The sequence below is a fragment of the Notothenia rossii genome, assembly GCF_949606895.1.
Source record: "Notothenia rossii genome assembly, chromosome: 10".
NCBI classification, from domain to species: domain Eukaryota; kingdom Metazoa; phylum Chordata; class Actinopteri; order Perciformes; family Nototheniidae; genus Notothenia; species Notothenia rossii.
The window spans coordinates 57,174,861-57,190,636 of record NC_136908.1 but is presented as its reverse complement, the minus strand read 5'-3'; the positions used below and the strand labels follow the sequence as shown (position 1 = coordinate 57,190,636).

The 15,776-nt window shown below is 40.9% G+C and overlaps 3 protein-coding genes across 5 annotated transcripts; 1 reads left to right on the top strand and 2 right to left on the bottom strand.

The window, feature by feature from the left end:
- Positions 1-351: 351 nt before the first annotated feature.
- On the bottom strand, positions 352-6,494 carry prdm4 (PR domain containing 4). Of its 3 annotated transcripts, XM_079654837.1 has the most exons (12): positions 6,372-6,494; positions 5,993-6,056; positions 5,373-5,488; positions 4,879-5,067; positions 3,856-4,596; positions 3,383-3,532; positions 2,961-3,079; positions 2,779-2,864; positions 2,452-2,579; positions 1,777-2,364; positions 1,444-1,612; positions 352-1,323 (listed from the first exon to the last, which is right to left on the bottom strand). In XM_079654837.1, the coding sequence occupies exons 3-12, from the start codon at positions 5,485-5,487 to the stop codon at positions 957-959; spliced, it is 2,652 nt and encodes an 883-aa protein (XP_079510963.1). In that variant the 5' UTR covers position 5,488; positions 5,993-6,056; positions 6,372-6,494; the 3' UTR covers positions 352-956. The 3 variants fall into 3 exon arrangements, with proteins under 3 accessions (XP_079510963.1, XP_079510961.1, XP_079510962.1); XM_079654835.1 differs by having other exon boundaries at positions 2,779-3,079; XM_079654836.1 differs by lacking the exon at positions 6,372-6,494 and adding an exon at positions 6,190-6,320 and having other exon boundaries at positions 2,779-3,079.
- An 851-nt stretch (positions 6,495-7,345) lies between these two features.
- LOC307023209 (achaete-scute homolog 5-like) lies at positions 7,346-8,029 on the top strand (the record flags this gene model as incomplete). The annotated part of the gene is made up of 1 exon (XM_079656317.1): positions 7,346-8,029. The coding sequence occupies exon 1, from the start codon at positions 7,484-7,486 to the stop codon at positions 8,027-8,029; it is 546 nt and encodes a 181-aa protein (XP_079512443.1). The 5' UTR covers positions 7,346-7,483.
- Positions 8,030-11,143: 3,114 nt separating this feature from the next.
- Positions 11,144-15,491, bottom strand: sapcd1 (suppressor APC domain containing 1). The gene is made up of 4 exons (XM_079656142.1): positions 15,279-15,491; positions 12,133-12,306; positions 11,871-12,026; positions 11,144-11,320 (listed from the first exon to the last, which is right to left on the bottom strand). The coding sequence occupies exons 1-4, from the start codon at positions 15,375-15,377 to the stop codon at positions 11,231-11,233; spliced, it is 519 nt and encodes a 172-aa protein (XP_079512268.1). The 5' UTR covers positions 15,378-15,491; the 3' UTR covers positions 11,144-11,230.
- Positions 15,492-15,776: the final 285 nt, after the last annotated feature.

Genomic DNA, 15,776 nt, shown 5'->3' with positions numbered 1-15,776 from the left:
CAGATAGTACTGAAGGTTGTTAAGATACATTGTTATAATACTTTTTTGATAGTGTTTAAAGAAACTAAAATGTGTTTACATTTAAGATAAGTAGCACACTTAGCAAACCAATCATATTTATTAATTTATGATAATTATAGTCTGCTTTTAGTCAGAAAACATATCAAAGTAAGTTACTCATACATAATGCCAAATGAGGGTGTTATTGCCCAATGTTATCCAAATGGTATTTCAAGTAATGAGGATGTGATGGATGTACAGCAGCTGGGTAACCATTTACACACACATATGTATTCAGTGAAGTAATTATTTGTGCTTTCAACTTATGTAAATCAATCAACAACATAAAGCAGCGGTTATTGTCCATTTATTCAAACATAACGCAACAGATAGGATGGAGCTATAACATTTCATCATTTTCAACAGAAACAAAAAGGAATATGAATTTAATGCCCAGCTTCACGTTTCCAAGAGTCTTACTTTCATTCACACATTGACATTTTTACTTAAATAAAAAGAAATACAAAAATCATGATCTTTAAATAAATAGAGTAAAGCACAGTCCAGTTAGCAATAACATATCAGGTCTAAAATGCAAGAATATGGCATCAGAAATTTGAATTGACATTATTATGCAACTACAAATAAACATCAGCCATTCATCCAATGTTATCGAGTGAGTCAAAATAAACAGAGTAACTCATATTACACAGGTCTGAGGTAATGAAGAGAAAGGAGAACTTTGTAGAAATACAGTCAGATGTTTATCAGTTCTCTTATAATATGGCAAATATTATTTTAGCAGAACTGATAAGCTTGTGAGACTTGACATATATTAATGTACAATGTGGTAATTGCAATGCAGTGAATATGTAACTGACATTTGGCAAAAACTGGAGGTAAACATCAGTTTTCTAGTAAAGTATATAAATAAAATCTCAAAAGGCACAGTGTGGTCAATGAGGGGGTGACAGGGACTTCTCAGAGTTATATCCTCCAACGTCTAAACCACAGTCCTCATTGCTGGCTGAGTCTGCTCCTCTTCCCCTACCATCATCTTCCTCCCCTTCCTCTTCCTCTTCCTCCTCCTCCTCCTCATCTTCTTCCTCCTCCTCTAATTCCTGCTCCTTCCGCGACGCTCTCTCAGTCTTGGGCCCTTTGCATATTTTGAGGTGACGGGTAAGGTGGTATTTGGTGAGGAAAGCTTTGTGGCATTTCTCACAGACAAAGTCTCGTCGGCCCTCGTGAGAGTTCATGTGCTTCTTCAGGTGGTTGTTCTTGAGGAAATGTTTGTTACACTTTGGGCACTGTATCCGGCGCTCACTGCGGGGGAAAAGGACAAAAAACACACATTATATAAACTAAATAACCTTATTTGCTAAATATCTCTCCATCTGTTTAGTTCTACAGCTTTGTATAAAGTGCAATACATAAGTAACGTACTGTGTATGAGAGAACATGTGTTGTTTCAGGTCATGTTTCCTGATGAATGCTCGCTCACAGAGGTCACACTTGAATTTCTCTGCAACGGTATGGATGAGCATGTGCGACGCCACATGGGATTTCTGGGTGAACAACTTCTCGCAAACAGTGCATCTGTAGTTCTTCTGACCTGTTGTGGCAAAAAGAAAAAGCTATATTATGATCAATTTCCGGTTCATATTTGTATTTAGTGTCTCTACTATGACATGTTTCCATGATTTAATGTTCAAAAAGATAAAGAAAAAAAAAAAATATCATAATATGTATGGCCCCTTTAATGAACCGTGTAAACACCTGTGTGAATCTTGAGGTGCTGCCTGAGGTTGCTGGGATCGCTGAAGGCCTTACTGCAGTAATCACACTTGTGAGGTTTCATGCCCACGTGCCCCATGAAGTGCACGTTGAGCCTGGTGGATGTGATGAAAGCTCGGGAACACATGCTGCACTTGAATTTCTTCTCCCGAACATGACCCTGACCTTTTCCTCTGGGTGTTACATTGTTAGAGTTTCTATCACTGCTGCCTTTGCTGCTGCTGTGTAATTGTCCTGCAGCGTGGGCATGGCAGGGCCATGGGGAGGAGGAGGAGCTTGAGGTCCCATTGGCCAGCTTCTCTTCCTGGTGTTGTTGCTGTTGCTGTAGCTGCTGCTGCTGCTGCTGCTGCTGCTGTTGCTGTACCTGCTGCTGTTGCTGTTGCTGCTGCTGCTGCTGCTGTTGCTGCTGCTGCTGCTGAGAGTGGTCCTGCTGCACTGGGCTGTGACTGTGTGGAGGCTGGTTATGGCTGTGGTTGCTGTTATGGCTGCCAAGGTGAGACTTGAGCTCGGAGAAGGAGGAGCACTCTTTGCCACATTGGCAGATCTGGCCCTCTGGCACTTGAGGAACACCTGTGGAGACACAAAAGATGGTTTAACGGTCAACATCAAGCAGTGGATAACCGGCGTTATAACATTTAAAATCATCTGTCATCTCACCCATCAGCCTGCAGTAGTCTCTGCTGTAGTAGAAGAGCAGCTCCTGGTCCGGGTGGATCTCTGTGGTTGTGCAGAAGAACAGTTTACCGTTGGCAGAGTAAGCCACCAGGTTCTGCTCCTCACGGCTCCTAAACACACACACATAAACACCGCATGTGTATTTACATATTGGTGAAATTGCATTGCAAACGTTGATCACGAGCGCTGACAATGTCTCATTTCTCTTTATTGGGTTTGCCTTTATTATAACAGGACAATTACTGTTCATTGTGGCAAAAATGTCAATCAAAATTCTGGTTGCATTGAAATACATATTTTACTCTTTACCTTGCTTTGCGAACAAACATCATCCAGTTGCACTCGTTCTCGTCCGTTGTCACGATGTAGAATTCCAGCACATTGTTGTGGTACATCTGAAACAAAGAGACGGGTTTATCACTTAATATAGTTTTGCAGTGATTGTGACTGGAAAACCCACAGTCCAATAAAAAAAAAGCTACCGCACTGACCTTCCATATTTGTGGCGTGTCCTTTTCTGGCCAATCAGAGAGATCCACGTTGCTACAGTGCTGGCCCGCCATTGGTCCAAAGCAGGTCCTTGGAGGAATGACGTCCCGTGCAAAAACTCCTAAAAAAAGGGGCACATTATTTCAGCAAGCTAATTCATAGTCTACCAAAAGCTTTGTCTAGCTATGCATTAGCTTTTTCTATATGAAAAATTATTTCTTTATATAAAAACTTCTTATAAATGTAGTAAAAATAAAAAAAGACAATAAAATAAATACCACAAAAAACTACTCCCAGAAAGTGCCCTTATTATTATTACATTAGTGTGCATAGAATCAGGTATGATGATCTTTAAAAAGTCTATCAATCTGTTCCACGGATAATAATGAACTAGCAGATATATAAATGATCACAATGCCCTTACCGAGCGGTTCGTCAGCCACTGAGATGCGCAGGCACAGCGGGCGCGGCAGAGAGAGGCGTGCCCGGCTTTGGATCGGAGCGTCTGGGATGAAGGTGACCGGGCCGTGTTCTGGGCAGTCTGAGGTATACGAGCGCTCACACAGCGTGCACCCTGGGAGAAAATAACAACTTATGAGTTAATACTGATACAAGTCCTTATACAGAGTCAAGTCCCTGCTTTGTGTACACCATGCTTTTTTTACTTGAAGTTTGAGACTGATTTCTACAATAACTGTTAAAAGAGTATTAGTGGAAACAAACGTGGGAAAGTAAGAACACGTATAAGAGGGGTTAGAGGGAAAGAAAGGTAGGCTTCAATTTGGAGGAATAATATTTTTGTTCAGAGCTTCATAGCTTTTGTCAGACCTAGAAAACATGATTTTGAAATCCATTGATATTTTTAAGGTTTAAAAGATATACAAAATAAACACTCACAGATGGTGTAGGCAGTGACCATGTTCTCCTTGTTGGAGGTAGAGTCCTCCAGCTGCAGGGTGGAGTTGACCAGCACCAGGTTGTTTTCTGGCCCCAGGGACACCTCTGCAGTGATGGGGGACACGTTTACCGACTCAAGCCCCATCCCAGAGTGTCCGTGGAGCGACACCGGCTCCAGCTGGCCCTGGTTGAGCACCACACTGACTACGCCTGAGTTCAGTTCCCCGTTTGTATGGAGTCCTCCCGCTCCTCCTCCTCCGGTGTTCCCCACTCGACCCCCCATGTGATCCGGCTCCATCACCACAGGTAGTTCGAGAACAGTGGGTCCATGGAGGGGCATAACCCCGCCGGACGAGTCCACCCCGGTCAGTCCCTCGTGCTGAGGTTGCCTCCCCCCTCCGAGCTGCTGCTGGGAGTCGGACACTGACACCACCCCGACTCCCTCCATGGAGGCCAGCTCCTCCCCCATCCGGTCAGGGGACATGGGGCTGCTGACGCGCGACTCCATGGCCAATCCTGAAGAGTCCAGCTCATGAGGGCCGGGCTGGTGGAGGTCCCCCTGGCCGCTGACCTGTCTGGAGTCCATGGGCACCAGGCCCTGCTCCAGGGGGCCTCCGGGGCCACTGTAGTGATCTAGAACTGAGGGGTTGTTGCTGGACACAGACAGGGTCCCATCCATGTTGAGGCTGCTGGGATGAATGTACTGAGGGGGTGGACGGTCTGCCAGATAGGACAGGATACCTACAGCAGGACAGAAAAAGGGAACGTGATTACTGTCACTTCATGACCCTCTAATGAGGAACAGGAATAGTGTCAGTGTAAGACTGATTCTGCCACGATGCAACAAAGAATGTCATTCCTGCCTGTCAATACACTGGCAATAAGAATGACTAATATCTAATAATACAATACTGTATATATTATAATATAAATAGCATATATTGTAGTAAAATGTGCAGATTTTTACTTTAATTTGTTATATTTATATACATATTTCATTCTATTATTCTAATATTACAGTACCTGGCAATATGTGTCGGAAGTAGCTGCTCTCCAGGTGGGGGTACGGAGGCGGGGGCAAAGAGTAGTTCCTCTCCGGCAGACCACACATCACTCCTCTGTCACTCAGCGGACCCATGGGGAGCATCAGCGAGAGGGCCGAGGGGAGGGATCCCAGGGAAGGACCCAGGCTGGGGATGGCCACTGGCATGCCTGAAATATAAAAAAAGAAATGAAAACAAGAATAATTATAGCAAAGAAAGGAAAGACATCAGTAGCCTGAGACTAGATCCTTAATATCTAATCCAACAGAGATGAATGCACAATAACTATTTGATATAGTTTAAAAGTTGATGTTCCTCTATATCAAACATAACAAGTGACAAATATAATGCTGTGCCTCTCTTTAACTTCAATTTGGACAGCTGCTGATCACGTGATGCTTTGTCTTATCACAGTAGGTCTTGCTATAGTGCGTTGTTTGAGCAAACATGCCTGGCTTGTCGCGTCATTCATACCTGGAGTGGGAATGGGGTTGTGTGTGGGGGAGGTGGGCAGACCCAGGTGGCTGGCACTCACTGAGGGCACACTGAGCTGGTCCATGCCCACAGGACTCAGGTTCATGTCGTTCATCCTGAAGAAACAACAGCAGAGTTACTCCAGAGACAGAGCAATAACAGACTGCTCCAGCCCCGCCGTCATAATGACAGATATAGCAAAACACTTAACAACACCTCACCTCTGGCTGGCAGATAAATCACTGCTCTATAGTTTGAGTTTCTCCCTCTCCATAACCATGAACAATGTGCACAAAATCTAAACTGCAAATCTGTAATTGATATACTATCCTACAGTATATGTTTATATTACTGCTACTGTAGTATATGTCTATATTTCAATTGCTGCACATTTTCCCAATTTGGGATCAATAAAGTATTTATCTATCCATCTATATGACAGCACGCTAAATACCATGCAAACAATGTGGGATATTGGCTGCTGTTTACACACTGTTAGCTATGAGAAACACTTAGATTAAGTCTATTTTGTCGGTCTTCATTTTGATTTATTGAGCCCTTATGTAATTGTTAGCATGTAGAGACACACAAAGACAGTTAATACACGTAAGCAATGTTACCTGAATTCAACAACTGTCCATCATCAACCATGTACTGCTGAATGGTGCTTTTATTCGTCTCTCCCTGTGAAATAAAACACCTGGTATAACAACAACATTACCTAAAGCGACACAGAATTCACACTTCTTATAGATATTCCATTCAAGCAGCTACAATTAAAGATAGAATAACATTTAAGCGACATTTTTGCAAGTACCTTCAACCAGTGTTGTTACAATGCTAACATTAGCCTTGCTAACTTATGTCTACATAGATCGTCAAAACTAAGAATTATCATGCGTTTTAGCTGCAGAAATAGCCGTTAACACCGAATATGAAGCTCCATTGCAAAAATAGGTCTTATATGAAAAGGAGTACGACTTGAAAATAAAAACATACCAGCACAATAGTTCCCTGCACGGGGCCATGACAGTATTCTGCTTCTAGTGCGCATGCGCAGCGGTAAAAGTGAATGTGTGTTGTGCTGATCTCAGGTCAGATTTTCGGTCCTCCACTCTCCCGATTCACGGAAAGCGGCGGATCGTCAGGGGGCTTTATTGTATGCAAGACCATTTTTGCCAATGTGATGGGAAAAATAAATATGTATGTCATTATTCCAAACTTTCCCTATATAATGACTTAATGTGACAGCATTATAACTTAGTAAGAGTTACTACTTATTACTTCAACAAATACTGTCATTATTATTACTGGGATCTTTTTATATATAATCAAAATTAGCATAACAAATACAAATATTACTTTTTGTGTTTGGTTTATAACTTTGTTCGTACTGTTTAAAAAATAAAAATAAACAGCAGGGGGATTTATCATAGATATGGGTGTGAATACAAATCTTACCCCCAAAAGGTTCTTTTCAATTATGCTAATAAAGACTCAAACAATCTCGATTTCAGTTTATATACAATCTTGAACATGTATCACAGAAATGGTCAAATCACTTTAATGTCAAAAACTCATCGTTTTAAATATATGAATTATTAGGTGTTACACCACATATGTTACCTTTTACAATTATACTCCAAGAGTAAACTGGCTTGAATGATCATATTTGTACACAGCTTAGAAAATAAAAAGTATTTATATGTTGCCTACATTTGCAAGACATTTACAATGAAAAAGTCAGCAGTGTACATTTCCATGATGAGTTGCTTCACAGTGTGAACGGAAGGAAGAAAGGTTATATAAACAGTTTTATCTTGATGGGAAAACCACTCTGCATCTCCGCCCCGGATCACACCCACCATACCTCCAGCCTCAAAAGCCAAACTAACAAGATGACACACAGACTGAAGATTTACCCGAGGAAGAAGTGTCCACTTATAGAAGATCACAACTTAGAGATTTAATCACAATAAAAAGAAAACTCTTGCTGACAACATGAGATTACTTTGAGGAGACTCTGGCAGGGTAAGTTGCATTGATGGCACAAAGTTTATTTCATATTCAACCGCTATGTCCTTTAATTTGTCCCTTTTTCTATTAGAAATATGTCTCATACATGTAAGGACATAATGGAGAATACTCCATTCATCCCTCCACTGGCTCTCCACGGCTTCTCTATGGAAAACAGTGGAGCACACTACAAGGATGCACTACGACTGAGACTGCCCCTCCACCTGGACGCATATCTGGACCCAGTGCACGACCAGAGGTTACCCTACAGACGGCTAACTTATTTCCCTTTCCACGTCCCCTTTGGTGTGTGTGATTATTCCTTTGAACCTGCTTTTATCCGGAAAAGGAACGAAAGGGAGCGGCACCGAGTGCGCTGCGTAAACGAAGGTTACGCACGGCTCAGAGAGCATCTGCCGCAGGAGTTTGAGGACAAGCGGCTCAGCAAAGTGGAGACCCTGCGCGCTGCTATTGACTATATCAAACACCTGCAGAGCCTGCTGGACTTAAACGTGTCCGGGATGGAGATGCCACTCGTTGGAGACGCGCGTAACCGTGCGTCGCTGCCGCAGAGGACAGAGTGCAACAGTGATGGAGAATCCAAAACTGGCCTCAACGACAGTGAGGAAATTGTTTACTGATATTAAGTGTATCTCTTTCTGTGATCTGCTGTACATTATTTACATTTTGGAGAAAGCAAAACATGCCAAATGGAAACAATTCACTAACTGATTGTATTCGGTCTGCATTAATCAACACTGTTTGTTTACATTTGGGGGGGTTCAGTATACTATAGGACAAACAACCATTTAAAAAAAAAATCTGTTTATTTCAGATTAAAACATCCTTGATTCATTTTAAGCTTGTATCATTTTTTGCATCTTGTTGCTATTGTTGATATGGTGGTTATGTGCTTTTCGGTTATTGGAAAAAAAGGAAAAATCTTATCTTGACCATATTTTATAAACTGAATGAGTTAAATTTAGCAAAAAACATAAAACAAAATATTACACGAGAATATTATGCATAAGAATTCAAAAATAAATGTAAAAAGAAGAATTATGCCTTTTTTGTGGTACATTTGACAGGTTGAGCATGTCATCTCAATACTTAACATATTACGTTTCCTTAATTTGTGTGGGCTAACCAAATATTTGTTTTATCATTGTATTGAATACAGGAAAAACGATATAAATAAAAAACCTATATCAAGACATGGGAGTAGAACCTCAAAATTCAAAATAAAAGGGAAAAAGGGAATCAAGTAAGACAACAATAGACAAAATACAATTACTATAAATGGATCACATTTATAGTGTCTAGTCCTGATTGAGATTGTAATATAAATATTTTACCCAACAGAAGAAAAAATGCTATCAGGCTTTAAATAACTAGTAGGCGTAACTGGTCCCTGAAGCACAGAAACAACACCTCAAACTAAGTATTCCTTAAGTGCTCTTCAAAGACCACCTACTGACGGCACCGTATATCTCAGGAAGCTTCTTCCCCTAATAGCTTATAGAATGCATTTCTCAGGCAGCCATGTTTGTGTGTTTATGCTTCCCACCTCCGCTGACCTGCACGGAAACAGCTCACAATTTCAGATTTTCAGAAAAACCCAAACCACAAATTGGGGGGAAAAAAGTCAACATGATATTGTATACAAGTAGAAGGAGTTTGGAGAGACCAGCAGGGTGCCGTGCAAGTGAACCGTGTTGCTGCTGAAGAAAGGCATTGCTTTCCACGATGGCGTGACATAACAAAGGTGTTGGGCTGTGCAGTTTGTGAATTAGACCCAATAATTATCAAAGTGCTGGTACCCGGGCTGGATGGTTCAGTGGCATTCTGAAGATAGGGAACATGGAGCTACTTAAATGAAAGCCTCGGCTATAATGGATGTTTTCTCTCCGGAAGCTCACACGCTGATTTTAATCTCATTCCTGCACATATTCCTTACAGGCATTGCTCCACTTTACTGGAAGGTATAGTTGCGAATGCATGAATCTGATTTAGTACAAAAGCCAGAAGAAAAGATTATATGTTTCGGTAATGATAAGGATCATATCAACTGATTTAAGTTATCATCTTGGTGAATCTATTTATGCCACAATAACCTCTTAACACATACAACACATTACAAACTGCATACTTACTCCGATATATCTTGGAGTCAACACATAGACAATATCTTTTACATAGACCTCGTAGATATGCAAAAAAAGCTCTCCCAATTAAGGATATGAAGCATAAAATATGAAAATGTAGTCAAAAGAAAAAGTAGAATCATGGGCAAAACATTTGACAAAGGCCCCTGGGACCAGTCATTTAAAAGGCCTCAGTATCTGTACAACATAGAAGCAAGGCAGACTGTATGGTTGTTTGTTTAGCCTCTTTTTGTTGCTGCTTTGTGACTTCAAAGTCAATTTCTGTCTTTCTGTCCTTTAAGTGTAAAGGTGTTTTGCATGTCTATATTTGTCACTCTTTATAGTGGGTCTATTTTTTGTAGTTTTTTTTTTTTGTTGAGTCTTGTTGTGGTCTCTTTGCAGCTGTTCTGCATCTCTTTGTTGCTGGATATGTATCTTGGTTGGTACATGCGTCTTTGACTTACATATTATAGGTGAAAGCCAGTTGGGCCCCTGACACTTTGGTTTCCTGCTCCGGCTAAAAAATCCATCCACGGGTGGAATAATCAACCAAGATGGAGGAGGGAATGGATTATTGAAATGGAAAAAATAAATATCTAAAATAACATGATCAGAGGACTCCTGTGTGTGTGACGGATTAGAGTTCTTTGATAAGCCTGCTAGTGTTGCCTTTTGTGTTTAAGGCTGCAGATTAGTGCTGTGCAGGAGAGAAAATACCTGCTAACATGCACGATGACTTGGATAGATAACGTTTATCAGTTCAATAAGATCAGTGCGGGACCACCGGGTAAGGTTTCTGCAACGTGTCGAGACACAGAGCCCACATTCAGAGACGGAAACGGAACAAATGCGAGTAACAGGACACACAGTGATGCGGGGAAAATATGTTGATGCACTTTAGCTTAAACAATTTCTCAGCTGCCTTGGTCATTTTATTACACTGTAAATGCTAATTTACCGTATCAAGGCTGAAAAATGTCCACCATTTGGGATTATTAAAAAAGAAGGTATTTTACAACCCTCCATTTCCAGTAGATACCTGTATAAGTGGTTGAAGCAAGTGTTGCATAATGTAGTTTACATTGCATTTGTGGGAAAATAATGTATTTATGAGCTACACTACTAAACAAAATTGCAATTATATTAGCAAGAAAATGTACTTAAAGTGTCAAAAGTAATGGTACTCACACAGAATGCTCACTACCAGTGTCATGTTTTGCATTATTGGATCATTGTTGCAGATACATTAAGATGTAAGCAGTACTTGAAGGTTAAACTTCTTATATACCTTTTGGTAGTTCCATCTTTAGAAATATATCTTATTTTATAAAATGGAAATTCTCAAAAAGAACACATTTCTCAAAATTGTTTGAAAGATTCGCCCCTAAATATTGACGTATATAGTTGATGATTTTGTCCACTCCCTGCATCTCTTTTATGAAGTTAACTACTGGATTAAGAAGAAGAAAATTATTATTATAATATATTATAATGATGCATAATTACAACAGGGCTTGGTTATAATAAAGTTACAAAATCAGGTCAGTCAAGTTTCAGTGATTCAGCAAAAACTGGTTAGTTCTTGAAGGATTACACAGAAGCCAACGATCCATCCGTAAGTGTAATTTATTAAATTAAATACATATTTACAAGTGGGTATAAGTTAGCAAATTTGTGACATGAAGTGAAATGATGTGATTAACGAGCCTGCAGTTCATCAAGCTGCTCAAGGATGGTGTCTTTTTCGAATTCCAAAAGTGAGATCTTACGGTTCTTGTCGCTCACGTCCTGTCAAAAATATGGAAACAATGGCCACATCAAAAAGAAGCAAACAGACTAATCGATCAGAAACTATTGCAAATTTAAACAAAGGCATTTGAACAGTTTTTAAGCTTTACGGGAGGGGTGTCCAAACTACGGCCCAGGGGCAAAATGCGGCCTGCGGACCATTTTGAATCGGCCCTCATCAAATTAAAAAGGTATAATGGAATATGGCCCACAAATGAAACTTGTGCTTGTCTCATATTGTACTTCTTAAATATAAATGTAAAAATATATTACACAGTATTATTCATGTGTTAATAAGACCTATTTCTCCTTATTATAATCAATCTGAGGCTTCTGTTTGAAAGGATGAGCTTTCAACACTCACGAGCATAATTTACCTAGCCTACATCTGATTGATTTGGCTAACTTATAACTGAACGTATGAGGCAATATACCTCTAGTGAGTGGCCCAGCCCTTTGTATATTTTTCTGTATGTGGCTCTCGGTGAAAAAAGTTTGGACACCCCTGGTTTACAGTAATAACATTTCCCACATTTTCTGCTCTCCTCACCTGAGCCAGTGCTGTATTCTGCCACCGGAGGTCGCTGTCGGTCACTGCGTCGGGCAGAGAGGCGATGCTGCCGCTGGTCACATTGGGATCAGTCATCACAGAGCCCAGAGAGCCGTTCACCCGCTGGATCCGAGACCTGAGGAGGCAAGACCAGGCCTGCAGAGACGCAGGGCAGCGGGCGTTTACACCATGAGTGACAGAAGACGGAGTTATTATTAGTATCAATGAGTCAATTAGGCCATGCACTCGCCCAGCCTCCTACCTCTGCTGCTCCGTCCTGCCGGGGGTTGACCCCACTCTGCTGGGTCTGGAAGCTGCCCTGCCTGGCTCGGTTCTCCTCCAGCCGCTGGAGGTACCAGAGGCGGGCCTTCTCCAGAACCTCCATGCCCGAGCACAGAGCGTCCTTCTCCTGCTCCAAGTCCTTCAGACGCTTAACCTGAGGTGGGAGGAAAACCTCTTAATCATGTGAATTTTAAAGATTCGTCAGGATGTTTGAAGTGGGGTTTAATAAAGGTAGGCCTACTTAAACATAGGTGTATCACCAGTGGCGTAACTATCGCCGGTGCAGCCGGTGCAACGCAGCATTATAAAAAATGTAATAGCTTGCATTTATAATGCACAGCAAACCAAAGCACAAGAGCAGCGCTCAAAAGAGAAAGGACAAGAGAGAACAAGGAGATGTAACAGCTAAACTGACAAAATTAGACTGCTTTTTTTTTTCATACATCGTCCTCGAAATCGAGCGCTAACGTTAGCAATGTTGACGTGCAGCGGCAGCCGGAGCCGGAGGCCAAAAAAATATTTGCACCGGGGCCAATCAGAACCTTGTTACGCCCAGTCTGGAGAAACAGAAAGCAGTAGGCTACTTGAAAGGAAGCTAAGAAATGTACTGTGAACTGTGGAATCAGCAAATAAACATATATTTGTGTCTGAGTATGCTTTAAATATTTACCTTAGATGCCTTTTGGCTGACGCTTTTGTCCAAAGTGGCTTACATAAACACTCAAAAACTGAAACGTTGACTTTAATTAAATGTATCATGTCAACAGATTTCACATAACTGTATTAGGTTCATTGAAAGCAATAATATTAAGTTCAAATAACAAATATTCAGTTCAACCTAATACACTTATGTGAAATCTGTTGACATAAAACATTTAGTTAAAGTCCACTAAAGTGCTGTTGACATGCCAACGAGAGCAACTAGGCGTTGCCGAAGGACACTAGGACATGTTGACTGCACCCAATATATACGCTATATTAAGAGTTTAACCTTTACCTTGTCGCCAACCTCGTTTTCGTATGGTACGCTGAATTTGTTATTTATGCTCTGGCCAAAGATACCATTCTCCTTTGATAAAAATTGCAATTTTACCTTATTCAAATAAACTCTACCATTGAGGCAGTGGTTAACCAGCTATTACCAGGTTCTGAGAGGTAAAATCATAGTTTTGTCAATGGAGTCTGGTTGCTTTTCAAAAAAGCTTAGGAAACCAATGTAGTTCCCGGTGAGAAAGCAGTCCAATGGCAAGGTAAAGCAGTGAGAATTTTCTAAATATATCAAATACTTTAACTGGAATCAAATGTTTTCAGGCTGGGCTCTTGTTTAGGTTGCTAAAATATATTTCATTTCTGCCTGTGTACAAAGCAGGACATAGCCTCTGTGCCAGTAGTACTTCCTGTTTCTCCATACTGGTGGCAGGTCGACCACCATCTACTGTACATACAACTCACTATGGATAAGTACTTCATTTCACCCCCATTAAAAAAATATATATCTTTCAGAGACAGTATCCAGACTCTTCCGGTCACATTTCCACAGTTGAAAAAAGCAGGAAACCTCCCAGAAACAAAATCATAAATGTTTATTTGGAGGTACAGACAGTTTTGTGACGTGTTTGTGTTTGTTTGATGGCACCATGGAGCTGACTAGTGCACAACACTGCCTGTTGTCTTCCAGAGGCCCAGAGGCTTTGTTTGAATCAGTGGAGCCAATCTACAGAGCAGCAGGGGACATGTAGTCCTTTTGTCCCCGCTCTTTGGAAAACATGTTGTTTAAATGGGCTCACACAGAGCTAACAACGGACAGGCAATCATAACATACTGTAGGGTGGTGGTGACACACCTCTACTGTCATGGGGTTACAGTCAGTTTTAAGGCAATCACATGGATTAAGAGGACGTTAGAAACTCATGACAGTCTTGTATCACTATTTAATTATTCATTTGGCTGTGTGTGACAAATCACATTTCAAGACATGCCCACAAGCTCCCTGTTATTTATTGTAAGATAAGATTTTACAGCTATTATAGCAATCTCAAATCTTGACAACTCTTATAAAAACACATTTACAGTAGTTGAAAAACTGGTTATATTCAGCCTTTAACAGGAAGCTGTGAGAGGCAGACTTGACATGTGGGAATGTATCACCGGGATGACTGCAGCTACCTTCGAAATAACACTGGAGCTACGATGGAAAACTGATTTAAAACAGAGGGACTTTACAAGCACCTAGGTTAAATGTCCAGTATCTGTTTTTACATGATTTATTCAGTCAACCTGTCATTTGCCAGTTTAGTCATCTATCTTTTTCATTTCCAAATAAAAACTTATTTCAAAAGCCGACGACTACAGTGTGATTACTCCCAACATAAATATAATAAATACAGGATTTACCAGCAAGAAGTGCATTTATTGCAGTGTGGAGAATGCTTTCGAGCTGCATTATTTCCTTCACTATGTGATGTAAAGTGTACAGGAAAGATAATTTAACAGTAAGTCTGGATCTATTCATAATATGAAAAACATTATTACTGATTTAAAATGTAATCTTTTTAAAGGGTGTGTATTGCAGGAAGTTGGAATAATTATTAGTATTTAAAAAAATTCAAATGATTCTGCCTTCCTGTTGACACTTATTCCATGTAATATTAATATACTATCTAAATTCAAACACGTTTAGATTAGTCAAAATCATGTTAAGGCCTTTATTGTGATTGTGTGTGTTTAAATTGACTATAGAAATCTCTTTTAGTATCAGTTGAATTTTAAAAAGTGAACTATTTCAAAGGATGACTCAAATGAATAATTAGTTCCACATTCCAGAGGAATAGGAAATGTCATGTGAACATTCCGTGTCAATATATTTCCAACTGGTGACAAAACTTTGTATAATGTACAGTACGCTTTTACAGTATAACTATAGTCATTGGTGACCTGATTAAAAAGCATGTTCACACACACACACACACACACACACACACACACACACACACACACACACACACACACACACACACACACACACACACACACACACACACACACACACACACACACACACACACACACACACACACACACACACACACACACACACACACACACACACACCACCTCCCTACTCACCCATAGGTAGAAGCGCGGAGCGTCCAGGCTGTAGAGTTTGCTCCTGGGCGGAATGATAACCACGGTGTAGGAGGCAGAGCCGGGGGGTCGACAGGCCATGGAGCTCTGAGACCACTACCACTGCCCCACAGCTGAACCACAAACAACAAACCCAGCCAACACCGGCTGACTCACAATAACACCACAGAGGGAGAGTGACAGTTTGTGTGTGTGTGTGTGTGAGAGAGAGAGAGAGAGAGAGAGAGAGAGAGAGAGAGAGAGAGAGAAAGAGAGAGAGAGAGAGAGAGAAGGCAGGGGTGGAAAAAAACCTGCACGATACACAGGCACAGACAGCATTGTGCCCCCGGGGCGAGGTAATGAAAATTCCACATGTCACTGCCATGACTGGGTACTCTACACGTTTTGGAGAGTAATGGATTACATGTAATGGGATTACCTGATCAGGATACAAACAAAGTATTCCCTTACAGTCACATACAAAATATGTAATCAGATTAC

Bases quoted from the DNA above. Each gene is read 5' to 3' on its own strand.
- sapcd1 (XM_079656142.1), bottom strand. From the start codon at position 15,377: ATGGCCTGTCGACCCCCCGGCTCTGCCTCCTACACCGTGGTTATCATT. The intron at 12,027-12,132 runs GTAGGAGGCTGG...GCGTCTCTGCAG, and splicing joins GGCAGGACGGAGCAGCAGAG to GCCTGGTCTTGCCTCCTCAG. The intron at 11,321-11,870 runs GTGAGGAGAGCA...TATTTTTGACAG, and splicing joins AGAATACAGCACTGGCTCAG to GACGTGAGCGACAAGAACCG.
- prdm4 (XM_079654835.1), bottom strand. From the start codon at position 5,487: ATGAACGACATGAACCTGAGTCCTGTGGGCATGGACCAGCTCAGTGTG. The intron at 5,068-5,372 runs GTATGAATGACG...TTTATATTTCAG, and splicing joins CAACCCCATTCCCACTCCAG to GCATGCCAGTGGCCATCCCC. The intron at 2,365-2,451 runs GTGAGATGACAG...GTGTCTCCACAG, and splicing joins AGACTACTGCAGGCTGATGG to GTGTTCCTCAAGTGCCAGAG.